General features: G+C 36.3%; 1 protein-coding gene across 3 annotated transcripts in view; it reads right to left on the bottom strand.

Annotated features, from left to right (window-relative positions):
- The window catches only part of LOC109093992 (EH domain-binding protein 1-like protein 1), a 32,542-nt gene extending 11,351 nt beyond the window's left edge, over positions 1–21,191 (bottom strand). For 2 of the 3 annotated variants that reach the window (XM_042759605.1, XM_042759606.1), the window contains exons 1-8: positions 20,877–21,191; positions 16,128–16,185; positions 15,410–15,505; positions 14,722–14,775; positions 14,209–14,387; positions 13,986–14,125; positions 6,175–6,234; positions 5,937–6,075 (exon numbers count right to left, since the gene is read on the bottom strand). In XM_042759605.1, coding sequence (XP_042615539.1) covers positions 5,937–6,075; positions 6,175–6,234; positions 13,986–14,125; positions 14,209–14,387; positions 14,722–14,775; positions 15,410–15,505; positions 16,128–16,185; positions 20,877–20,980 — 830 coding nt within the window. In that variant the 5' untranslated portion in view covers positions 20,981–21,191. Of the gene's footprint in view, positions 1–5,936; positions 6,076–6,174; positions 6,235–9,266; positions 9,792–13,985; positions 14,126–14,208; positions 14,388–14,721; positions 14,776–15,409; positions 15,506–16,127; positions 16,186–20,876 lie in introns of those variants that run through there. The other variant, XM_042759607.1, reaches the window with a different exon arrangement.
- Between the last annotated feature and the right edge of the window lie 6,780 nt (positions 21,192–27,971).

The following is a 27,971-nucleotide window of genomic DNA, read 5'->3' as shown; positions in this document are numbered from 1 at the left end:
AAGAGAGCAACACTTGAGTCGTGAAAAGTAAAAAAAAAAAAAAAATTGGCAAAATATTATATTAATGAAAATTAATTATAGAGTATGGGTATGAGTAAACTTCTTGATTTCTCAGGATATTTATGAATCTTACTAAATTAAAAAATTAAACCGATCTACATAGATTGTAAGATTGTTTTTCAAATAAAATCAAAGCAAACATGCTCAATGATTTCACCCAGTTATGTTATTTGATCTTACCCTCTGTGAAAAACATCAACTATAGTCTTAACAAGACCAGAAGATCCTTCTTTTTCAGTGAAAGTATCATCTGCCTCCAAAACTTCCCATCCTAACGCTACAGCAGTCTCTCCAGGCTCTGCAGTATCATGACTTTTACTTGCAGACTGCTCCCCGACATGTTGCTCCTCATGGTTTTCAATACTGATAAAGGATAGTTCAATAGTCAACATGGTCTGTGATCCGATTCACATGCACCATGCATATCTCTCATACATGCACCAAAAGTGTTTTTAGGCACAACATACAGTGGAATTAAATAACAATGTTAGTGAAGAAAAGTCAGATAATAATCAGGTCATAAATCATGTTGAGCCATGTTTTATTAGATAATTTTGAATGACACATTGGGTGTTGTCTTTACATGAACAGACTTGCATAAAGCTCCCACTAAGCCTCAAAATGTCAAGAAATAATATAATAATATAAGATAAGATAATTAAATAATATAATATATGTAAAATAACTAAAGCAAAATAAATGTGGCCTCAATTAATTTACAAAACAACTCAAACAATGTCAAAACAATATATTGCACATGCAAGATGAGAACACAAATTTAGTTCTACAATTGTTTTCACACACACACACACACACACACACTCAAAACATGCTATGTAACTCACCCTTCAGCCAAGGGAATCTCATGAAAACTTCCTATTTCTTTAAAAAAAAAAAAAGAAGAAAAGAAAAAAATCTATACATTTCTGTGCATACATATTGCTCAATGTTCAAGGCACGCTCTAAAAGTGGGTCTCTTACCAGGCCAGTGTTTGATATCTTTATGATTCTATGTATTGGGTAAATTTGGCTTCAAATTCGGTGTGATCTTGGGTTGGACTTGATGGAGAAATTGCATATGTAGAAGCATCTGGGAAATCAGGAAGCCTTGTTTCAACTGGGGAACATGGCACTTCACTGAACAGGTTACTGAAATCTGTTTCATCGGTTGCGGAGAATGGAACCTCTGGAGAAGCTGGGAAGATGGTTGTTTTTGTACACTCTTCTTTAAGTCTTTCTGAGCATGGAAACCCATAATTGCTGGCATTATTAGGCCAGGTAGGGGCAAGCAAGAACATGGTTTTTGAACTTAAAGACAAAACCAGTCTTTCTTTAAGAGGTTTAACACATGTGGGCTTCTGAGTGGTCCATATGCTTTCTTGAGACTCTATGAGCACAGATTTTACTGTAGGAACACCTAAAATAAAAGAAACCATTGGGCAAGAGTGCAAAAGGTTGACAACATCTGGTTCTTTATGGAGATAGAAACCCTCCACTTTAACCTGAGGTAGAGAGGGGAAACCAGGTATGCAAGCTTCTCTTGGGCAGGTGTGTACTAGTGCAAACATCCTCTGCAAAATATAGTTGTCTATTTCTTCATACGGAGTTGCGAAATTAAACTGGACAAACAGCTCTGATCTTATTCTCAGCGGCCTCTCCAACAGGGGCGTTTCATCTTCAAACCATGTTCCTGTGTTTATTCTGTCACTTGATGAGAATCCCATGATTCTTGAAGTCTTCGGAAAGCACTGATGAAGATCAACCATACTGAGAGGAAGTGCAGCTTTGCACTTAGGTGCATATGGGGATCCTGGTATTCTTGCTTTTGGTGGACAGGTTGAAGCCAATGCAAACATTATTTTTTGCCTGAGCCAATCTACTCTGTCAATAAGAACAATAGGTTGCTTTTTAAAAGATGCATTGCACAATGTTTCCTTTTCAAAAGACCAATCTAAATGTTCTCTTTTAGAAGGAAATCCTATAACATTAGACTTCTCCGGGCAAGTGGGAAGCATGCGTAGCATTATTGGTTCGGGCACAGCTGGAAAACCTGGAACACAGACTACTGATGGACATGTAGGTGCCAAAGCAAACATTCTATGACTGTTTTCTTTGCATATTTGGGAGTCTATTTCATCTTTAATGGGGTCAAAAATACCAGTCTGTCTATCTTTCGATAAACTGCAAACGATTTTTGTTTGATCCCCAATGCACTCCACTCCTTTGTAAACCCTTAGCGAACAACATAAAGGTGAGTGAATGATGATCCAATTTTCATTTTGGGTTGAACTATGCCTTTAAGAGAGCAAGAGGACATAAATGTTTATGCAGGTAGAAAAAAATCTGATGCAGTTGCGGCAAGGCAAAGCAATAAATGAATACTCTCTATTTTATGTTTCCTTGTAAACTCACCTCTCCTCAACAGTCAGTAATAGTGGCATGTCTGGTATGGAGTGCCACATTCTGCAATGCATTTTTTGAAACCTTTGTCAAAGTATGTCATGCACTATCCACTGACCGCAGGATGTGCAAAAGAAAATGTCTTCTTTTAACCAAAAAACACTTGGGTAATTCTGAACTTACCCCCTCTCCAGAATTCCCTTTTGTCCTTCCTCACATCTTGCCCAAAACTTCACTTTGTCCTTGGTATTCTCTAATGCAAAACTATTGTCAGAATTGTTTGCACTGGACAGGTCTATCTCAGTGTCTGCTGGACCAAGCACAGCTGAAGTTTCTTGTTTACGGCCAACATGAATATGTGGAGATTCTGAATATGTGGATGGAAAGCTAGGAACATTGGACTCCTTTGCACAGGCTGACATAATCATAGCCATGTCTTCTATGTGAAAATTCAGAGGGTTGTCATATGTTTAATTCAAGTTTATTAAGGAAGAACACACCATGTCAGACTCATCCTTTGAGGTCCTCTTGTACGGTTGCTTTCCATCCAGAGATGGAGAACAACTTGGCAAAATAGCATACATTAATTTAAAACTCTCTTTGTTCTGATGAGCAATTTCTAATTTGTCAGATGTATACACTGGCGGACACCTCGTACAAAAAGCTTTCTCCTTAAAAGGCCAATTATCTATGAAATCCTTATCAATTTGGCTTGGGACTAAAGAGGGAAAGCCGCATTTAGCTGTCCATGGACATGTTGATAGAGTACCAAACATTATTTGTGTTTCAGGGATAAGCCATGGTGCCAAAGGAAATCCAGGTGTTCTTGCTTTTCTTGGGCATGATGGTATCAATGACAACATATTGGTTTCTGCAACTTCATACAGAGCTGGACATGGACAGATTAAATAACATGTCTGAGATGCTAGCGTCTTTATCCAAAATGTTTTAATATCCTTTGGCCACTCCTTAAGTAAATCTGATGTGCTTGTAAGAATTTGTATAGCTGAAATTCCAGTGAAACGAGAGGTTGTTGGACATAAAGGTAGAAGTTTTGTTATACAGAATGCAATGTGTTGTTTTTGTTTTGGTGCAGATGGAAAACCAGGAGTACTTGCTTTTCTTGGGCAAGATGGTACTAAGCTCACCATTCCTGTTAATTGGTCCTCTTTCAGTACATTTACAACTTGAGGCAAACTGGACTGGTTCCATTGTGCTATTATCACAGATGATTGATTGTTGGATGGCCACTGTTGAACATTTTGACTGGCAAGTACATTTGCAGATAGAAATCCTGCAATGCAGGACACTTTTGGACAACATGGTGAAATCCTGACCATACTCGGTGCAACTAGTTTTGGAGCAGATGGAAATCCTGGAGCCTTGGATGCTGCTGAGCAAGATGACCTCAATGCAACCATCTTTCTTGCGGTTTCAAAATCCACCTTTGTTAAGGACATTGGTGAAATCTGTTGCTTGATCCTCAAATAAAATACAAAATTCTCTTTAGGCCAGGATTCATCTGTGCAAATGATTGGATATCTTGAAGGTTAACCAGGAACTACAGATACATCTGGACATAATGGAAGGAGATTGACCATACAGAATGACAAAGATGGGAATCCTGGGACGCTGGCAGTTCTTGGACAAGATAACTGTAAGGACACCATATTTTCCACTGTGATTTGGTTATACAATGAGCAATCCATATCTTCAATAAGTCTTTCTCGTTTCTCCTTTTGAATGTACTCTTTCAGTATCTTCACAGACTCATCCCAATGCCACTTAGTGTCTTGAAAAGTTATAGATGGCATCCCAGGTGCAAAAGCAGTTCTCGGACAGGCTGGAAGAAGATATATCATGTTGGGAACAGATGGAAAACTGTCGAAATTGGGTTATTCTCCTTCATGTGCTTTCTTGCAAACAGGCAGAGCACAGATTTCCTGGTTCATCCTAGGTAGTCGGTCTACAAAAAAGTCTCCTATTTGATTCTCAGCTATGTCATCAGCTAAAATTGATGGCAACCAAGGAGAGTGAGACACTTTTGGGCAAGAAGGCAGCAAAGTGGCCATACTTTTGGTACTGAGGCACAGGGACATTAGAACAGAGATCAGAAGGAGGATGTAAATTGGATTTATGAATTCTAATAGGCAAATGGACCGCAACACATACAGTAAATGCATTTTATATTAATATAGCGTAACAAGCTTTAAATGTAACACTTTAACAAATTTGACGGTCTTATAACGTGCATCATTCCACGCTTACCCTTCACCAGTGTGATATGACTGGGACATTTCTATATTTGAGAGCAGCTGTGGAACAGATTCTGGGCTGGCCTTTTGCGCTTGTAATTCTGCTAGTTGAACGCTACTTCGAAAGGGCTCTGCCTTGTCTTTATGAGGAATAATCTCGTCTTCTGTCTGCTCATGTGCAGCTGAGTGTAAAATGGCCAGGTCAGCAGAGCTCTGTGAATTCTATGATTGATTGACCTGGACCTCAGTTAATGGGCCGGTGAATGTACGGGCCGCAGCAGGTTCTGCGACAGTTTCAAGGGCTGCGTGGGTGGGTACTCTATCTGTATCAGACAGCTCTGACTTTGACACCTCAAAATGTGTGACACCAGTGACAGAAGGTGACTTCTGGTCACGGGGCAGCAGAGAGGTCATACTCTCTGGTCTAGGAAGAAAACACATCAGAACTGATGGAGAGTGCTGGGATTACACCAAGAACAAAAAATATCTAAATTATATAGGACTGCATCACCTTAAAACAATGTGAATTACCTTTCTCTGAAATTAATAAATTGTTAATGAAACACCATTCTGATACTTTAAGTAATTTACTTAAAAAAACAACAACAATTGTTTCTTTCTAGCATTTGTATAAACATAAAAATGCTCTTTTTTTCCTTCCTTCCTTCATTCATTGCAATGTGCGGTTGGTTCAACATGCAAACTAATCTAAAAAAGCAAATTAAGTGATTTATGAGAATTTGTGAATTTTACACCAAAGAAACCCAATAGCTTTAAAATGTCAATAACCATTTCTTTTGTTGCTTTTGTCACCTTGTGGTCAGTTGCCTAATTTGACTAAATTTATATCATAACAATGTTAACTTTTGGTTTTACAATAGGGTTAAAGTCTTATGTAAATGTAAGTAATCGTTAACATTTATGATCAACATTTATAATCACACCAAAACATTAAGTTTGATTTCACATAATACAAAACAATACAATACAATAAACTAAAAATGCATTAGGCTGTTACAGTTTTATCCAAGAGACTTTCCAGAAAAGTCATCGAGCCAAAAGTTCTGTGTTCACAACAAAGTCACCCATAGTAGTGAATGCAACACAAGTATACCAGATATTGAAACCAAATTGTCAGTGATTTGTTCACTTATTCACTCCAATGCACTTGTTATTTACGCCAACCAATCAGCAACACTCAGTTTTCTATATATTACTCACCCTTTTGCAGGCCGCACAACCTCAAGTCCAAAAACAGGCTGTTGCTTGTCCATACTGCTGTTTGGTCTTTGGTTAGCTATACTGATTACTCTGCGAGGGTGGGATTCATAGTTTTGATGAACATCTGCATCCTCATCAGCTGTAGAAATATTCCCAGAGATCACACAAGAATCACTAATATGTCAAATTTATATACAATGCATGATTAGCTGTTAAAGCAGCTGTAGTGTATGCTTACCAGACGACATTGTATTGGGACATTCCTCCTCTGCTAACACACTTAACTGTCTGTGTTGCTCTGAAACAGAAATGGATAATATGTCATAATATAATATATCAATAACATTAAGTACAAATGCAGCATTCCGACATTCTGCCGAGGCATTAATATTACTATATGCCAAAGGTAACACAGAACACAATATGAAACTGAGGAAGCTCAAGTCTCATACGTGTATGTTAAGGTACAAATCCCCTTGTAAGATCAGTATTTTATAAAATTCATGCAAATCATACAAGCTAACATCTAACTTATCAATCTATCATCCATGTGTCTGTTGATATATCTAACATCATTCACTAGACTAGAGTTTAGTTTTTTAAAGAAATTAATACTTCTATTCAGCAAGAATACATTAAGTTGAGCTAAAGTGATAATTTATATTTTTATAAAACATTTCTATTTAAAATAAATGCTGATCTTTCAAACTTTCTATTAGTCACTGTCTTCCAAAAATATTAAGTAGCACAACTGTTTTCAACATTAAAAATAAGCAGAAATTGATTATTTGTGCACCAAATCAGCAACAGTAGTGTATATTATAACATTAACAGTTTGTTGTTACCAAGTAGTTTTGTTCACGTGTCCTCCAGGGGGCGTAACATCACTTAATTTAAGAAACTTCTGTATGTTTATGGAAAAAGTAACAATTCAAAGCACTATAATAAAACAAATATTTTTTAACATAATGCTGCCTTAAAGGGATAGTTCACTCAAAAATGAAAATGTAATGTTTATCTGCTTACTTGCAGTCTCTCAGCCATATATTGCATGGCAATGGTAAAAAAAATCTATGAGAGTAAACAAAGAAAAACATGCACAGACAAATCCAAATTAAACCCTGTAGCTTGTGACGATACATTGATGTGTAAAGACACAAAACGATCAGTCTGTGCAAGAAACTGTGCAAGCAAGTATTTATATAGTTTTTTACCTCTGATTCACGCAATGTCCTAACTGTTAGAACTCTTGTGAACGTGCATTCACAGCAGCTGGTCCCTGAGGCAACATCTTCTTCTTCTTGCTTTATGGCGGAGTTACCATTACCGCCACCTATCTCTTAAATGGACCATTGACACTCTATCTACAATCTCAGGTGGCAGTAATGCACTTATAAGTCTGTGATCCTCAAAAAACAAACAAGAATAATAACACTCAGGCGCCTGCTGCTGTGAAGCGTGTTCACAACAGTTAGGACATTGAATGAATCAGATGTTAAAAAAAAAAAAAGACAATATAAATACTGTTCAGTTTCTTGCACAGACCAATCGTTTTGTGTCTTTACACATCAATGTATCTTCATGAGCCGCAGGTTTTAATTTGGATTTGTCTGTGCATGCTTTTTGTACTTTATAGATTTTGTTACCATTGCCATGCATTATACGGCTGAGAGACTGCAACAGCTGGAGTAAAAAATCATAATTTGTGTTCTACTGAAGAAACAAAGTCACGTACATCTTGGATACCCCGGGGGGTAAGCAGATAAACATCAAATTTTCATTTTTGAGTTAATAATCCCTTTTAATGTAACAGTGAGTCAGAATACTGACAGTTTAAACTGTTATAGTTATGATGGATGAATTCAGTCCACTGGGAAGAATGGAATGTTTGGCCTTCTGACTCTGTACAGTTATGCAAGAAATGTTGGGAGTGTAATCTAAAACAGATCTCACTAGCTCAAGACATGTTTAAAATCTGTTCTCTGTTATCTACTCAACATACAACACACATATTTACAGCAACGACAAGATGTAGAATGAGAATGAAGCACAGTTAAAGGTTTAAACCAGCATATGTACCTGTGAATGAGTCAGTGGAAGGGACGGAAATGGAGGCAATGGCAGGGGCTACAGTGGAAGTTTGGGCATAAATGTGGGGGTCAGGGATCATGGAGGAGCGTGAAGGAAGAATAAAAGGAGAGTAAGAGAAAGGAGAGGTACTACAGGCAGCTACAGGAAGAGGGGCTATTGGTCTGCGCACATTGGGTCTAACCACTGTGGGCACAACCTGATATCTCCATTCGTACGTCTGGAACTCTGGAGAGGCTCTGAGGTTGACATTGACCAGATGAGAAAGGAAGATGACAGAAAAAGAAGAGAAAAGAAGAATGAGGAGATGAGTGCAGAGAGGAAACAATTTAAAGCGTTTAGGTTCACCCAAAAGTTATTTTACTTTTATTCAGGCTCATATGGAAGTAAAATAATGACATTTGTCTTTAAAACAAAACCTGCTGGTGAAGCTGAGTAACAGCAGATGGAGATTATGCATTGCTGCTTTTCCTTGTATTGTCATGTGTATTTTGATTTTATCAGCTGTTTGAACTCTCATTCTGACGGCACCCATTCACTGAAGAAGATCCACTGGTGAGCAAGTGATGTAATGCAAAATTTCCCCAAATCTGTTCCAATGAAGAAACAAACTCATCTAAATATTGTATGGCCTGAGGGTGAGTAAATATTCAACAAATTTTGGGGATGAACTATTCCTTTAAAATGTATTTAATTTTATGAAATTACATTTATTTATTTAATGCTTTAAACAATACAGATTTCAAAGCAGCTTCACCTTAATTAACAGGAAAATAATAATGTCAATCTTGTAAAATTATAAAAATAATTCAATTTTAGCTGTAAAGCAGCTGTACAGAAGACAATAGTCTCATTATTCAGTACCGCTCAGTTGAATGTCACTTCAATTAAGTTCAAGTTGATGTTACAAAGTTAGAATTTAAAGACATTCACCCTTATTTTACCTCCAAAGGGTCATTTCAAAAGGCCAAAAGGTTTGGAACATCATGAGGGTGAGTGAATAATTACAATTTTCATTTTTGGATGAACCATGCCTTTAAAAAAATGAGACATGGTTGATTCAGACAACAAGGATAAGATCTTTCACATTATTCATGCTCCATTAAAGGGGCATTCAAAACCCTTTGAAAATGCAGATGATTTTTTCATCTTAAACTCAACAGATGAGAACTAATCATTTCATTAGTTTAACACAAGGGCAAACAGGTTTAGAAGAGTTATCCTAGAGTGTTTGCTCTCTACCTGACTCGGCAACAACAGGTGCATTGACCACAGGACCAGCATCAGGAATGGAACTTAGAGGAGCATCAGAAGCAGTGAGATGAGGAGATGACAGGAGAGTAGAAACACGTGGATGAGGGGTGGACTGAGAACTGGATGCTGCAGCAGGACAAAGGATGGCAGCTGACAGTGTTTGAGAGCAAGAAGTAGAGACTGACTGAACGCTGGGCATCTCAGAGGAAGGAGCCACACTGGGAGATGTTACAGCAGGATTGAGAGTAATGGTAGAAGAGTCCATTGGTTGAGGAAGCACACGGAATGAAGACATTGCAGGAAGCGGGACATACATTAGATGAGAGGTTTGTGCAGGAGGAGAGGAGGTCACTGAGGCTGGATGATGCTGTTGGTTAATATGCTCAGCAGAGGCGAGGAGCAGCTTGGGAGGCCTCCACTCTTTTTGCCAAGATGCTGGAGTTTCCCATGGTAAATGATGACAGAGTGCATGTATGATAAGTAGACAGTGTTACGGGCGAAAATCCTGAAAAAAAGTATCCCGATGTCCACCAAAATATTAAGCAGCACAGTGGTTTTCAACATTTCAACATCATGTGACACTGAAGACTGGAGTAATGAGAGTAAATGCAGCCTTGGCTACAATAGTAGACTTTTAAAAAACAAACAATCTTACCAATGTCAAACTTTTGAACAGTGTTGTATCTGGTAAAACTTGGTCAACTTTTAGGAGTACAAGTATATAAATAGACTCAAAGCTAACAAACATGGACTAAAAGCTATAAAACTCTTTCATAGGGTCTTTCATGTGACTTTACAACTCTTTATGACCTCCAAATAATTTTCAGAAAGCTGAGTACTGAACATGAAATATGTGGTTCAAATTAAACTTTAAAATCAAATGGCATCAGATTTAAAAAAGTGTTACAATATGAACATCAGTCCCATGTACCTGTCTCAGTGGCAGAGGGCATGCTTGTAGGTTTTGTAAGGGAGGAGCCTGGCTCAGCCAATGAGGCGCAATAGATTTTTGAGGGCCGTGGTGCAGGTACAGGCACTGGACCATGAGGGGAGGAGCCAAACTCAAAGGAGGAGGGGTCGAAATCACAAGAGGAGGAGTGTGAAGAGGGAAAACTGTGAGGTCTCCAGGTCCTGCTACGAGCAGCAGAATGGGTGGCTAAGTCACCGGAGAAAACAATGAGACAGAAAGGAGAGGAATAGAGAAGACGACAGAATGGAAGCAAGGTGAAGCAGTAACAGTAAAGGTAAAAATGAAAAATGTGCAAATATCAAATAATCAAAAATACATTACACAGATAATGCAAGCTACAATACAATTATTTATGAGCTATAGCAATTATCATTTACTGATTTATGGGCAATACTCATTACCTTTCTGGGTTATATCGGGTAGAGGAGTCTGCTGAGGGGACGAGGAGGATTGAGCAGAGGATAGCGAGAAGGGTGTGCTAATCTCAGAAAGAAAAGAGAGAGGCCTCTGGTGAGGAACTGCACCGGTCTCAACAGAGCGAATGCTCTCCAATAACTCAGACCTAGCAAGACCTCCAGACAGCCTTTGAGTGACAGATACAGCAACTTGAAGGGAGAAGGAAAAATTATAGCATGATGAGAGGTGGAGGGGAAAAAAGAACAGAAAATAGAAAATAAAGCTACAGATTTTGTAAATCTGTTGATGTGTGTGTTTAAAAGGAGGCAAAAACACTCATTAGATTGAGGTAAGTAAGGTTCATTAGATCAAGTTGTGACAGGGCGCGCGAATGGTAAAAGTCAGGGGCTGGATATAAAACTAGTTTGATGAACAAATTCACAGGGTGCTACAGCATTTACTATGGTGATCAGGTTGTTGCTTCCTTACACATCAGCCTTAAAATGTATCTGATGTTTTTAATGGGCAGTTTTCCAAACATCAATTAAGATTCCATTTAGTGAATCTAGAAGTGAAGTAAGCTCAAAAGAAAAAAATAATAATTCTACAAATGTTCCACACAATACCTCTGTAGACCTTGTTGCCAGAAACAATAGTCAGTTTATGAGATGCACTGCTGTTCAAAAGTTTTTTTAAAGAAAGTGACATGATATTTCAGAAATCATTATAATATCCTGATTTGGTGCTCATAAAACATTTCTTATAATAAATATTTTATTTATTAAAAGTAAATACATTTATAATGTTAAAAAAATATTTTATTTTTTTAAATGCAGTTCTTTTAAACTTTCTATTCATCAAAGAAGCCTGAATCCTTACATTTTGCAGCAAATCAGCATATTGGAATAATTTCAGAAATATCATGTGATACTGAAGACTGGAGTAATGACTGCTGGCAATTCAGCACTGGAATAAATTACATTTTAAAATATTTTATAACAGTTATCAGTTATTTGAAATTATAATAATGTTTCACAGTATTAAGGTTTTTAGTTAAGTTTTTTTAAATAAAAAATAAATGCAGTCTGTGCAAGCATAACAGTCTTCTTTATAAAAAAAAAAACTTTTTAGTAGTGCATGAATTTATTGTTGTTTTAACTTTTAGACAACTTAAAAACATAAATGACGAAAACATGTAATGACATGTACTGTAAGTAATAAGACAGAAGAGTGAGTTTGTGGATGATCTATGAGGTATGGACATGTACACATTGCAGCGGATGGAGACCAGCGCAGCTCTCTGGTGATCTGCTGCATTGCACCGGGTGGATGAGTGCTCCTACCTGAGCCGGTCGGCGGCTGGAAGGTTTTGGGCAGGGCAGGTAGATGAGCACGGGTATGAACAGTAAAGGCGTACGGGGAGGGGCGTGTCTGGGGGACACTGCCAGCAGCACGGGGGGGTTGGATACAGGAAGTGGAGAGGGGCGGGACAGAAAGGTCAAGAGCGCTGCATGACAGGGGCCGGTACTAGAGGGGAACATTAGGCGTAATGAAGGAACAGCTCATCCGCTTCGGTTCAGAATGAGCTGAGAGAAATGATGATGATTATGGAGAAGGACAGACAAAAACAGAGGAAGTTAAAGTGGATGTGTATGTACAAAAGAGTTGAGAGGTAGCAGACAAAAAATGCAGAGAGACAAAGAGGAACTCAAATGACCGGGGAATAATTTAGAAGAGAAGAAAATGAGTGAAACCAGGAAGAGATGCAGACCTCAGATAAACTCTCACACACACAAACTTATGACCACTGGTATGCTGAGGTCATGGGAACGCATTATGCAATTTTACCCACTTTCTTACAGACTCAAAACAAGCCAAAGAATCCTGTCGATCCAAATACAGTGTAGCAACACGAGTTAGAAAGTTCATTACTTCTGATAACCTTATTTCTAGTATCTGATACGACATGAAACAATTATATATTCAGTTTGAAATTGTTTTTGTGATATACATGATCTGAACTAATAAATTTCTGGTTTTGACTTTCAGATGTTATCACAAGTGTAAGTAGTGACATTATGTTAAATTTGCACAACTAAAGTAATTTACACTTGAGTGTATAATAACAATAATAATAATAATATTTACAGGCATGAAATGGTGCCAGTACAAACACCAAATCTGTACAAAAATACCCATGGTTCATGTATAAAATAATCTAAATATAAAATATACACAATAAGAAATATATAAAATAATACAATAAATATGTATATTTGTGTGTGCGTGTATAAATGTAAATATTGTTTTATTTTATGTATTTTGTGCATATTTTGTGTTTGTGTGTATATATGTGGGTGCTTGTTTGTTTTTATATAAATCCTATATAAATAATTTAATAATGTATATAAAGAAGAATGCAAAGGATAATCTTAATGCATACACATATATATGTAAATTTAGAATATACAATAATAGATAAACTAATATAACCATACACATTAAATGTTACTGAAATAAATTGTCCTTGAGCATTATTTATACATTGGTGGATTTTGCTATGGCATAAGACTTAATAAAGGGGCTCACTGAAAAACAAACAATGAAAATGAATAAATATTAGCCAATCACAGTGTCAAATTTTCAGTTAGCACTATCAAGCTTCAGATTTCTTAATCAGTGCTTCCCAGTTGTGATGCAAGTATTTACCAACCTGAAACTGTCATGATAGAAATTGAGCAGTATCACACCCCATAGTACGTCATTTGAATATTATCATACCAAAAAAAAAAAAAAAAAATGTTAACTGGACAAATAAGCAGGAAAAATAAGCCAGAGCAGTCAGTAATCTACCTGTGTCAGAGAAACCTGTGTCTACAGCAGGTCTCCAATCCTTGTCATGTATTCTCCTAGCTGGAGGAAGAGGAGCTGACCACAGACAGAAAGAACAGAGCGACAGACAAAGAATGAAAAAGAAAGAGACTGTTTTAAGAAATGAATAACAAAAAGGAATTCTAGAACATGAAAGAGAGATAATATTTTCAGATTCTGTGTTTGTCATGACCAACCGCATGTAAGCTACCTTTAAATCTGTAATACAGCATTAACTGGGGCAAACATCAAATCAACTCAATAAAACCAAACCACTAAAAACAGCAAATAACCACCAGGTTATCTACATCTCCACCAAGTTTCATAAAACCAGGAAACAACACGACCCCAGGAAAAATATGCTTTTCAGAACAGGAAAAGCCTGTTTCTGAACTTGTTTCCAAACTTCTTCTTCTGCGCCAAGGTTGATAGTATGTGTACTTAAGACTGTGTGTGTATGTCAGTGTTACCTATTACTGCTGTGGCCATTTTCACTGCTGCACACATTCTTTTGTCCTCCTCTTCATCACTGTCATTGAAGTCCTCCAGGTTTCCAATGTCAGACGGCTTCAGACTCATCAGACTCGCCAGACTTTGCATGTCTTCATCACTGAATACACAACACAGAATACAGTAAGATAACTGAAGGCCTACTAGAACTATAGATCAGTAAAGTAAATCATCCGAACTCACGTAGCCTTGCCCTCCTTCAGGAAGACACAGGACAGGGTGAGTTTAAGCATGGCATCCAACACTTTCACAGACAGAGGCTTCAGTGTAAGTGCCAGGTCAAACTGAGCTGGGGTCGCGCTTGTGTATTTCTTCATGTTCACATCCACTGACGCTAAAACTTTTCGGTGGCCCTTTGTTTCCTGTTGGGATGAGATGGGGTTAGAGCACAGTACTTTCAAACCATAGCGTACTGCCAAATCGATGAAGCCATCAAAGCATAATTCAAGACATGCCTTTTCAAATATGCTGTCTTCTGATAACAAAATATTGCAAAAGAGCAATACACATAAAATGTTCCTACATCCTGACCCATTTCTGTCACAGCCCTCATTAAACAGAGAAAAAGAGTCAGGGAGTGGCCCACACTTTTTTAACCAAAACAGAAATGCTTTTGTGGTTGAGGTTAGCAAACAGCTACAATAGCTAGCAGCACCTTTAATAAACAGTGTGAGATTACAGAGTAGAAAGACTCACATTTTCTATGATGAAGGTCCAGTCTTTATCCTCAAATTCATCTGCATTTGGATCCTAAAGGGAGAGTGAAAATTGCCAGTGTGTACATGGATTATAGGGCATTACAATAATATGACAAAATTCATGTTTACAACTTTTATTAGTTTATAATTTGCATAATTATGCACCATAGCACAAATTAAAAAAAACTCCTACCAATCAAAAATATAAAAAAAAATAAATAACAATATTAAAAAAAAAATCTTAAAAAAACACATTAAAAACAAAAATATTACAAAAAAAAATAAAATTATATTAAAAGCATAAATTTTAAAATGTAATTTATTCCTGTGATGCAAAACTAAATTTTCAGCATCATTACCCCAGTCTTCAATGTCACATCATCCTTCAGAAAGAATTCTAATATGCTGATTTGGTGCCTAATGTTGAAAACAGTAATTTTTTGTGAAAAATATTATTATTTTTCCTATCAATCTATTATTTTTCCTATTATTTGTCCTATCAATCTAAAATTAAAAATAACAATTAATTTGATATATAAATTTTTGGTAACAATGTGATTTTTTTTAACAACATAAAATATTAATCAATTAACTCACAGCTGAATAAAACTATTAACTTCTTTCAAAAAAAAAATAATAATCTTAGCGTTTGTTAGCGTTCATATCGTTTTATATCATATATTCACCTTAAAAAGAGTGACAGTGATGTCCACGCTCTCAGGAACCTGCCAAACCACAGTCCCCCTGTATGGGTTCTTGATACCTGGCTGCCAGCCATGAAGCTGATCAAGACAATGAGAAAACTGCTATTAACACAGCTGCTGATACCCAGTCAGATAAATATATCTGATGTTTACACAATGAAAAAAACAAAGTCTTAACATGAAAACTGCCTGGACGATGATTTCGTGAAAAAAAATCACTAATAATAAGGTATAAAAGGATTCGGCTTCATCTATATTAATGCAATCATCCCACTGTATTTGTGTGTTGAAATTATTATTGCATCACCAATCAGTGCCACCAATTGATTTGTGTGCTAGGAGGGAGTACTTGTTCTTTCTGCTTTGCAAACATTTTCTGTGTGGTTACTAATGACACTAATATGCTGAGATTTATTGTCCTCCTCTGTAAAATTTTTAAAAATTCAATTTAGAGAACATGTCCTGACTTTAACAGCAAAATGCAATCCAATCATAATCTTAAACAAGCAAAAAAAAAAAAAAAGAACTGTTCTGCACTTACAGTTGTGCTCTAGCTTTACTATTCCAGTAGCTACTAAAACATTAGCAATTCTAGATGAATAAATGTTGAGGTACAGTAACCACAGCCATATCTTTATATTGTACTTGAAAACCACAAATGTGGAAACAGTAACACTAAAAGACCACATCCTCCTTCTACCTTGCTGCAGATGCGTCTGTTTCGTCTGGTCCAAACCACTCGCAGTTTGTCTGGCTGCCTGTGAATGACAAATAACACATAATAACATGTAACAAAGCAGAAACATCATAGCTCCTGTTCTACACTGAGAGCACATATAACACACTATCATTCAGTTTGTTTAGTGAGCATGAAAAGATGCATGAAGCTGTATTGCTCTTCACAAAGAACTGACATTTAAAATGACTCAAAAAGTGAAAATATAACTGAAAGATTTTCAATCATACAGCTAAAATTCCCTAGGGAACTGCTTTAAGGAGGTTAGTCTCCATCAGCATGAAGAAGAGGACTACTATCATGCACACTCAGTTTGGTTATTAGGTTACTGATCTGACCCACATACAGGACAACATTAGCTGACTTTATTGCATGGAATGCTGGAGCTTCTTTAAGATCAAGTTAAAATTATTTGTTCCTGTTCTAACAGGTTAGCATTTTGCACAATCTGAGCAATTGCAGAACAAAATATGTTTCTGCTATTTAAAAAATATCCAACACATGTGACATATCTTAAAACATTCTGGAGAAGCACAGCATAGCTGAAAAATAAATTAGAATAAAGGGAAACCTGAGAAATCATTTGAGATAGTTCACTGTACTATGAAAACATACTGTGATTTTCATCTCAAAACTGCAGTCCAAAAAGACATTGTTTTATTGAATCAAAGCTACAAAAAGGATTCATTCTACACACTTGCACAGCTTTCAGACATCAGACAGATGAATACTTGACCACCCACATTTAAATGCCAACAACATCTATTCTGTATATTTAAAATCAGTAAAATTATTTTTGCTTAATTTCTGATGCATACATTTTGCATAAATTATGATGAAAAAAACTTTTTCAAAAAACTTACTACTATCATAAGTGGACCTCATTTAAAAAAAAAAAATAAGAAAAAAATATAATAACAGTAAATATATTACCTTATATAAACAATAAACATATTACCTTTTTTAAAAAAAGAAGTGCAAGTTAATAGTAAGCTAAAGTGAGTACTGACAGAGAGAGGTGTGAGGAGGGTTGCCCTTAAATGTGGTTGTGGGAAATATAACCTGAAACTTGCTCTACTTTTCCCCAGTGTGTCTACATCAAACTGATCTCTCTTCCCTCAATGGAGGGTGTGGACTCTCCTTACAATAACATTATCAGATCAGCTGTTTAACTTGAACACACTATGCCACTTCCTCATAGAAGTGTTTTTGGTTCAAATGTCTCATTTTTAACCACTTTTTCTGTTTTATTTTGTTTTTTTTTTTGCCAATTATCTTTATACTAATTCTCAACAGCAATGCTTCCATGATTGTTTTGAACACATACAAAAGTGAAAATGTCTGCACTACTAAAAATGTTCATAATTTTAATGGTAAAAGACTGTAAAATGCTTCAGAAAAACCTGTTGATTGGTTAATGGTCATTTCCCTTACTATACTAATATATACTACATGTGGCTTTCTCATTACCATCTGTGTTTTTTGATGGTTGTTAGTGTATTATAAAGGTACAAAACAGATTTTAGTAATTCAGTAGGCTGGTATTTTAACATTGTATCAGTTAATGAAATATACATTGTTATACTGCATTTTAAAGTTTAATCAGTAAAACCTAAAATGTTACTTCCATATTTTGCGACATTCCTTGCAACCACAGCTGCCATATCTAACCATAAATTTCGCAATTAACTGTGAAACAACACAAAAGTGCAAGCTATGACCAACTATTTATATTTGCAGATGACTATGCAATTATGCAACTCTCATATCATGCAGGTCGTTCCTTTAATCTTGGGATATAAGCGACATGCTTTGCCTTTCCACCATGCAACCCACCTGTAACATCTATCACTCAATAATACACCTGGAAAAGTGCTGATCAGTCAAATAAATGGGACATGAAGTGCTTCTATAAAATAATTTCCTCAAACTGATGAAAAACTAAATGATGGCAGTAGATTAATTATGTCTATGCATGTTAACGTGGCATTTGAAATCATAATAAAGAAAAGGAAAGGTGGAGAGAGAGAATCGTGGGCCTCTGGGTCTTGTATTGCAGGTCAGTGTCAGCAGCAGCAGCAGCTGTGTGAATGGATGCAAGAGGCCAAGCGATGTGGTGACAGAGTCATGGGGTCCACAGAAATGGCACAAGCATTGATATAAAGTAACTGAAGCAGAGTGCTACATCTATTAAACTGCATAAGAAGGGAATCAAGATGTATGCCCACAAACAACTATTTAGATTTGAGGTACTACAGTAGATGGTGCAATGTTTAAATTTTGTAAAACAAGTAAATGTTACACATAGGGGTGCACGTAAATATCGGCCGATAATTAATGCGGATCTCGCTGAATGTGGATTTGCGCAGCTTTTCAGTTAACAACAGCTCTGTGTAGTAACAGCTGCTCTATGTGAAATCACGCACTTGATGGAATTTACCGCTGATTAGAGAACCCGCTTTACTGACGAGATGCGCATTAATTATCGGCCGATATTTATTGTGCACCCCTAGTTACACATATTCTTTTTTTTAACTGTTATGTAAAATAATAACCCAGTTTAAACACTATGATCAGAGATTCTAAATGTTTCATTTGTAGACAGTCTTGTAACACCGATCACATTTTACATTCAAGAACTAGCTGAGTCACTTAACTGAAAGAATCAAACAGCTGTTCTGAGGTCAGACATTGTTAAGTCATGTGACTACACAAGACACTGTCTTAATGGACCATAGAGGGCTGCAGTCAGTGACCACAGAAGTCAGATGATATCATTGCAGCATCAGGTAATATTACTGAATGTTCCAAGAAATACACTACTGTTCAAAGGCTTGGGGTCAGTAATATTTTTTAAAGAAACTAATACTTGTATTCAGGGTGGATGCATTAAATTAATCAAAAGTAATTGTAAATACATTTATAATTTTTTATTATAATTCTGTTTCAAATAAATGTTGTTCTTTTGAACTTTCTATTCATCAAAGAATTCTGAAAAAGTATGTCATGGTTTCCACAAAAAATGTTAGCGGCACAACTGTTTTAACCATTGATAATAATGAATGTTTCTAAGCAGTATTAGAATGATTTCTGAAGGATCATGTGACACTGAAGACTGGAGTAATGGCTGCTGAAAATTCAGCTACAGTAGCACAGGAATAAATTACACATTAAAATATATTAACATACAAAACAGGTATTTAAAATTGTAATACGATTTCACAACATTACTGTTTTTATTGTATTTTTGATTAGATAAATGCAGCCTTGGTAAGCAAGAGAGATCAAAACCAAATCTTACCAACTCTTAACTTTTAAACAATAAAAGGCTAACCATGTAGTGTCTCAAAGTGAACATGTTTTTAGCCAGTAATAAAGGCATGTCAGGCTCTGTCTGCTTTTTAGGCTTGATGCCTAGTTTTTAAAATAAATAAATAAATACACACACACACACATACACACAAAATAACATTAACAAACATCTTTAATCATTCCAGCCATTCCACATACCACAAATTCTTCTGAGCTAGCTATGTCTTCTGACTCTATGATAAATTCAAGAGTATGAATCCTTCTTTTCCTTCTACTAACATTGTTCTGATGGAATATTGATTACCACAAAAACCCACTGTCACATGATGGTAATGCACATTATGATGTTGATTGTCAGGGGGAAAATTTTTAAGTTTGCCTACAATGCAGGAGCATTTATTTGTTAAAAGGGATTATTGAGATAACCACATTGAAATTACAGCATTTCAGATTTAGATGAATGAACTCAAGTATAAGCAAATAAAGGACACCAGAACTCTCCTTACATACGTGTGTCTAATGGAAGGTGTGTCTGGACTTGCCACACTGCCAATACACACCTGACTGAAGTTTTCTGAATGTTTCTTGTGATCTTAAAAATCTTTTCATCTAAAATGCTTCCACGTTTGAATTTAGTTTTGTATACAAAAATAAACTGTGCCTAATGAATTAGCTGGGCAGTAAAATAAAGGAAAAAACAATCAACAAGTGGCTCAACAATCACTCCTTCGATAAAAGCATCCCAGAATGCACCTCATGCACTTTAGAAAATGAGTGCAGATCTGCAATCTAGATAAACGCTAGCAAATTTGACCGAACTCATATATTTTTTTAAATAGTGAAATACATACAATAAAAGACTATGTGCATGACTCCATGGAAATAAATGGCAATGCCTAGTAGCTTTGTTTATCAGCATTTGTAAGACCCTCCCATTAGCATCAGCGTTAAAGAGTATCGCATAAAATGTGCATATGAAGTTGATCTGTAGCTGCTAATGCAAGAGTCCATTAAGATGTGCTTCAAGTGGAACCATTAAGATAACATTGTTCGGGAGAACTGAAAGTAAAACGGAAGAATAAGCGGAGGTACCAATAACAAAACTCACTACTACAAACATAAATGTGCTTGTCTGAGTAAACAAGCCCTCATATACTGTCAGTTCTTTAACTATAAAGAACCACAACACACTGGCAGTAAACTACACCATCACTACACAGCAACCACACGAGCTTCGGTGTTCACAATGGGAGCGTTGCGTTCTCGTTTTATAGCGTCGCGTCGCTCGCTACGCTGGTGTTACTGCAGCTACGTCAAACTTAAGAGAAGCGATAAACCTATATGATAGCGTATAACAACATTAGCCTATATGACAATTAAAAAAGAAATCGCATTTCTTACCACTTCTTAGTGCACTCAATGGTGAGTTCTTGAAAGGACGCGGCAAAATGGAACTTCGACGCTCTTTTGCCAGCGCGCTGAAGTCTCTTCCAAACCGATGTCATGATGACTGCACTTATATTAGACAATTCCTCACAGAAGAGACTGATGAATTAAAAATACATCGGGGGAATTGCTGTGTCACTTCGCCTACCCCTGATGTTTCAGGGATGGCCGCTCCGCGCCGCCGCCTCGTTCACACATGCTCCAAATGTCAAAGTGAAGGCTGCAGAAGACAAGCGCAGACAGATCAGAGGAAACATATTACCAACCTCTTGAGTTGAAGCGACACATCCTAACAGAACAGAAATGCTGGCTCACCAATTTATATAGTCAATGTATTAATCCAATAAAGTGTTATATTAAGAAGTATAGTCTTATTTGTCCCTTTAAATAATAGGCTATTGTAGATATGGATCGCATAAAGAAAGGGGGGCCACTGGATGAGAAATAGCATTATTATTGTTTCAAATTCTTGTTAATGTAGCGTGCTAGATAAAGTCTGTAAGATTGTACATTTTAGATCCTAGTCTAAACATTTTAATATTAGAAACAGTGCTAATAGTAGTTAGATGTCAGATTTTGTATTATTTATGTCTCTGGATAGAATCAGAATCAGAATGAGAAAGAACTTTATTGCCAAGTGTGTTCACACACACACACACACACACACACAAGGAATTTGTCTTGGTGTTAGGAGCTTCCAGTACAGAAAGTACAAACATAGTGCAGACAAACATATAATTAAGGCAATAAAAACACTAATAATAAAGAGAATAGATAATAAATTATAAATAACAATAGTAATACAAATATACAGAAAAGAAAAATGTCCATAGATAGAATTGTGAATGTGTATATGTGCTATTTACAGATGAAGGTATGATGAGTTATTTACAGATGTGCAGTACTGAGGTGTGTTGTTCAGGTGGGATATGGCCTGGGGTGGGGGCTGTTTTGGTGCTCAGTGATCTGTAGCGCCGGCCAGAGGGCAACAGCTCAAAGAGAGGGCAGGCTGGGTGTGAGGGATCCATAGTGACTTTTTTAGCCTTTTTTCTTAATCTCCACACATAAATACCTACTATCCATTTTAGACTTCCAACGATAATCCTCTCAGCAGTCCTGACTGTCCGTTGTAGTCTTCTGATGTTTGTTTTGTTAGCTGAACCAAACCAAACAGTTATAGATAAACACAGGACAGACTTGATGATGGCAGAGTAGAACTGTATCAGCAGCTCCTGTGGCAGACTGGACTTCTTAAGCTGGCAGAGGAAATATAGCCTCTGCTTGGAGTCAATGTGATTGTCCCACTTCAGGTCCTGAGAGATAGTGGTGCCCAGGAACCTGAATGACTCCACTGCAGTCACAGTGCTGTTCATGATGGTGAGTGGGGGGAGAGCAGGGGGGTTTCTTCTGAAGTCCACGATCATCTCCACAGTTTTGAGCGTGTTGAGCTCCAGGTTGTTAAGACTGCACCAGACAGCCAGCTGCTCAACCTCCCATCTTTAAGCAGATTTGCCTCCGAATCTCAGAATTAGGCCTAATTTATTTTTAGAATATAGATCGGTTCTCCCACGATTCTGAAAACAAAACATAAGACAACCAAATAAAAAAAATATAGGCTAATTTACTTGAGGTTCTGAGTCTAAATGTCTAAAATGTTATGAATCTATTTAAAAAATCTTTATTAATTTAAATGAATTAATTATGTAAAATAATCACATTGCTTTGCAGCCTGAAATGAAGACGGACACAGTTTTTGTTTTAACCAGCTGTATTTACTCAGTGCAACTTGTAATATCCAAGTAAAAGATATAACTTCAACATATCAGAAAAGACAAAAAAAGAATCACTGAATTGGAAAAGGATCACTCCCTCCTAAAAATGACTTGTAAACTCAATCAGGAGTAGTTAATCACCTTCTCAATGGCACAAAATGTCATTTGACTTTCAACTGTGATCAGCTGGTCATTTTGATTAGCTAAGCATGAAAACAGCTTTCCTGGAGCATTTCAGTCCTTGGTAGTGCAACTGAAGCACACAATCAACTATGGGTGTCAAGGCACTTTCAAAAGATTTCCGGGATAAAGTTGTGGACAGGCACAAGTCAGGGGATGGATACAAAAAACATTTCACAGGCTTTATCAATGCGTAGGAGCACAGTGAAGTATATTATTTAGAAGTGGAAGGTATTTGGTACAACACAGACCCTCTCTGGATCAGGACGTCGCTCCAAACTGGATGAAAGAGCCAGGAGGAAACTAGTCTCAGTCTCAGACGTTACGCCCACGGACCATTGGCTAAACGTCTGATGCATATGGCACACACAAGTGAAAACACTTCAGGAGTGATGAAGTCGTCATCGGATTGGTTGAATTCTACAGGATTTCCGCGAGAAGTGTGTCATGTTCTTTAACGCCTGGAAACAAAGATGCCGTGGTGCCAAAAGTATGTGAAATATTTAAAGTTTGCGGCATATAATCTTTAACATACATCCTAGAGTTTTACACACCGGCCTTTTATTGTGGTGACATTTCCACACCCCGAAACGTGATGCTGAACGAAATGAACTGTGATTGGTTGTTTGACATGTCAGTCAAACGGCCTCATGGGCGGGCCTTGGCCAAAGAAAGTTGCCATGAATTCCAGACCTTCAGCTGTCAGTCTGAAGGTCTGGCTACACAAGACTAGGGGGAAACTGGTCAGAGAGGCAACCTAGAGGCCTACAGCAACTCTGAAGCAGATGCAGGAATTTATGACAAAGAGTGGTCATTGTGTGCATGTGACAACAATATCATATTCTGCACAAATGTGGCTTACATGGGAGGGTCCTAACAAAAAAGCTCCTGAAGAAAGGCCACATGCAGTCAGACTGAGCTTTGCCAAAACACACCTTGAAGATTCTGAGGCAGATGAGACTAAAAATTTGATTATTTGGTCTCAACAACAAACGATATATCTGGCAGAAACCCAAGACAGCTCACAATACAAATAACAGCATTCCTCCAGTAAAGCATGGAGGTGGTGATATCCTGTTACGAGGGTGTTTCTCTGCAGCAGGGACTGGAGCACTTGTCAGGAAGGAAAAACGGATGAGGCAAAATACCGTCAAATTCTTGAGGAAAATCTGCTGCCCTCTGCCAGAAAGTTGTCAATGGGAAGAAGGTTTACCTTTCAACATGACAATCACTCAAAGCACACAGCAAAACTGAGCACACAGTGGCTGAAAGAGAAAAAGGTGAATGTCCTTGAATTACCTAATCAGAGCCCAGACTTAAACGACATTGAAAATCTATGGAGTGACGAAGACTGCAGTTCAGTTAACTGAACTTAAGCAGTTCTGCAAAGAAGTGTGGGAAAATATTGCAAAGTCTAGATGTGCAACCTTAGGAGACATATCCCAACAGACTAAAGGCTGTAATTAATGCAAAAGGTGGTTCAACAAAATACTGACACATGGCGGTGATCTTTTTTCTAACCGGCTCAGTGATTCTGTTTTTTTTTTATTATTATTATTATTATTATTTTCTGACATGTTGGTGTTATATCTTTCACTTGGATGTTATAAGTTGCACTGAGTAAATACAGCTGGATAAAACAAAAACTGTGTCCATCTTTATTTCATCCTTCAAAGCAACAAAATGTTTTTATTTTGTACCCACTGTGCATATGCAAATGTGTGTGTGTGTGTGTGTGTGTGTGTGTGTGTGTGTTTGTGTGTGTATATATATACACACACTACTGGTCAAAGTTTGGGATCAGAACGCTTTTTAATGTTTTTTAGAGGAGTTTCTTATGCTCATCAAGGCTGCATTTATTTGATAAAAAAAAAAAATATATTGTGAAATATTATTACCATTCAAAAGAATTGCATTCTATTTGAATATATTTGAAAATTTAATATATTACTGTGATGCAAAGCTGAATTTTCAGCATCATTACTCCAGTCTTCAGTGTCACATGATCCTTCAGAAATCATTCTAATATACTGATTTATTATCAGGGCTGGAAACAGTTGTGCTGCTTAATATTTTTTGGAACCTGTGATACTTTTTTTCAGGATTCTTTTTTGAAAAAAAAAGAAAAAAATAAGTTAAAATAGAAATCTTTCAATATACACTACCATTCAAAAGTTTGGGGTCAGTACATTTTTATTCTTTTTTTTTTTTGGAAAGAAATGAAAACTTTTATTCTGCAAGGATGTGTTAAAATGTTAAGAAGTGATGGCAAAGATTTATATTGTTAGAAAAAATATATATATTTTGAATAAATGCTGTTCTTTTTTTAACTTTTTATTACTCAAAGAATCCTGAAAAATTGCAGTTTCCAAAAAAAGATTTGGCAGCACAACTGTTGCCAACACTGATAATTCTAATAATAAATCAGCATAATGGAATGATTTCTGAAGCATCATGTGACACTTTATACTGGAGTAATGGCTGATGGAAATTCAGCTTTGCATCACAGAAATAAATTCTATTTTAAAGTATATTAAAATAGAAACCATTATTTTATATTGTAATAAACTTTTTGCAAGATTACTTTTTTTTCTGTATATTTGATCAAATAAATGCAGCCTTGATGAGCATAAGAGACTTCTTTAAAAAACATTACAAGTCTTATTGATCCCGAACTTTTGAACGGCACTGTATATCTATCTATCTATCTATCTATCTATCTATCTATCTATCTATCTAATAAATTATGAAATATTATAATATAATATAATATAATATACAATGTAAACTTATTTTTCTAAGTTGTAAATAAAGATAAGTTGTGTACATATTACTTGCTGTTTCTTTATAATTGTGACATTTACTAGCAATTTCTAAGTGAAAATTGTTTTTAAGTATCTATTTACATGTTTAATACATTTAATAATTCATTTCAATATTTGTCTGCTAAACTGTTTAATATTTTTGCTGTCGTTGAATTCATTCATGTTCATGAATCATTTTGTGCTTAACAATTGTTTAACAGTCTAAAAAGACGAAGGCTGTTTATTGACATTATTCTTACATTTCACTGCTGGTCATATGCTCTCCATATAACCATGTATGTGACAAATACAAATCTTGAAATCTTGAATCTTGACAAATTACAATGTGACAACATGCCCTGCCATTGTCAGCATGTAAAATGAACTGTAAAAAATATTAACAGGATCAAAGAAAATGTGATATATAGCACAGGTCTCCCCTGCTGGGTAAGGTGAAGTAATATTTCACTGTGCTTTCTTACCTTGCCATGGGAAGCAGTTTGTCTAGCTGAAGTGAATGGAGGTTGACAGGGCTATTCAAAGCACTCTGTGGGAGGTCAAAGGTCACCATTACCTCATTTGCAAGCAGTTTTTTCACTGTGCTTTAAACAATAGAATGAAACCAATGGCTAGTGTCAACAAAAGTGGGATATTACTTTGGATTGCTTTTATAACTGATACAGTTGACTGTTAGTTCTTTCTCAGTACGGTCTGTTAGAACTAGGTTTAGGTCTGGCTAAAATACCAGGTAGACTTATGTTATGTTATTATGACCTGAGACCAGTTTTGTAGACATCATAGCATCATTTTGATTATGATCTAGGCACCTGGAGCTGAATCAAGATCAGTATGAGTGTGGCAGGCTGGAACTTGCCCCTGCTGATCAGAGTTTAGATTAGCTTTGATAGGTGTGGCAAGTTTAAAACCAAAGGAGGACTTCTGATAAAAATCTCTGAAGCTCTGCTTTGTCGCAGTTTTTAAAAAGGATGACCAGATCCAAAATAAACCCACCAGGATCCTCTATCCAAAATGACAAATCGAAATATGGTTCCAGCTGCCTAAAAGGTTTCAGTGCAGTTAACTTATTTCAAGCTGCTCCTGTCTCTTATTATAGCAATTTCTCTTCTGAAGTCCTCTCTGGAATATGACAACAGAGTAATTAGATTAATTGAACCGAGTCATTTGACTTTGTTCATTAACAGTTCATAACAGAACATTGATAGAGGGATCAGGAAAGGGAAGAGAGAGAGATGTAATAAACTTACGGATCACGAATAAGATTCCTGCTCAAAGCTGTACACTTCCTGTTAGTTGAGCTTGTCGTGGTCTCAGTACTTCCTGTTTTCCTGTGGCACTGACCTCCTCATGCCCAAGTATCAACTGCAGGAAATGTTCTAAAAGAAGACAAGCCTGAACAAATCTGAGTGTCATTGGTATATTTCTTAATATACACCACAGTTTCATCTCTAAACCATTTTAGCTATGAAAATCTCTGCTTATAAAATGGGCTCTACCATTTAAAACATTAATTAAATGGATCAAAAATTAAAGTAAAGACTTTCACATTGTTGCCATAAATTTCTATTTCAAATACATGCTGTTCTTGTGAACTTTTTTTTTCATCAAAGAATCCTTAAAAAAATGTGTCATGGTTTCCAAAAAATATGAAGCAGCGCAACTATTTTCAACTCTTCTTAAGCAGCAAATCAGTTTATTAATATGATTTCTGAAGGATCATGTGATACTGAAGACTGGAGTAATGATGCTGAAAATTCAGCTTTGCATCACAGGAATAAATTACATTTTAAAATATATTCAAATAGAACGCAATTCTTTTGAATGGCAATAATATTTCACAATATTATTGTTTTTACTGTATTTTTGACCAAATAAATGCAGCCTTGGTGAGCATAAGATTCTTGTTTTAAAAACATTTTTAAAATCGGTAGTTTATGTACAAAGTATATTATCAGCATAACAATTGAAGTGAAAAACTATATGAAAAAAGAACAAAAAATTCTTAATTTCTCAGTGGAAGCAAGAACATCTGACTTTCTGAACAACAGAATTCATATGGTCAGTTTCACAGATTTATTTACATTTGATTAGTTACCCATTAATAGTGCAGAAACTTTTAAATAATCACTTTCCTTGTACATGGAAAATTGTAATTATTTTTAAATTAATTGTATTTTTTTAAAATGCTTTTAACGATTCTTACAAATCTAAAGACAAAAGCGGGCAGATCAACCAAAGTACCTGATTTAAACAAATAAGAAACATCAACAGACATT

The sequence above is a fragment of the Cyprinus carpio genome, chromosome A7, assembly GCF_018340385.1.
Source record: "Cyprinus carpio isolate SPL01 chromosome A7, ASM1834038v1, whole genome shotgun sequence".
Classification (NCBI taxonomy): Eukaryota; Metazoa; Chordata; class Actinopteri; order Cypriniformes; family Cyprinidae; genus Cyprinus; species Cyprinus carpio.
This window is presented reverse-complemented; position numbering and strand designations above follow the sequence as displayed.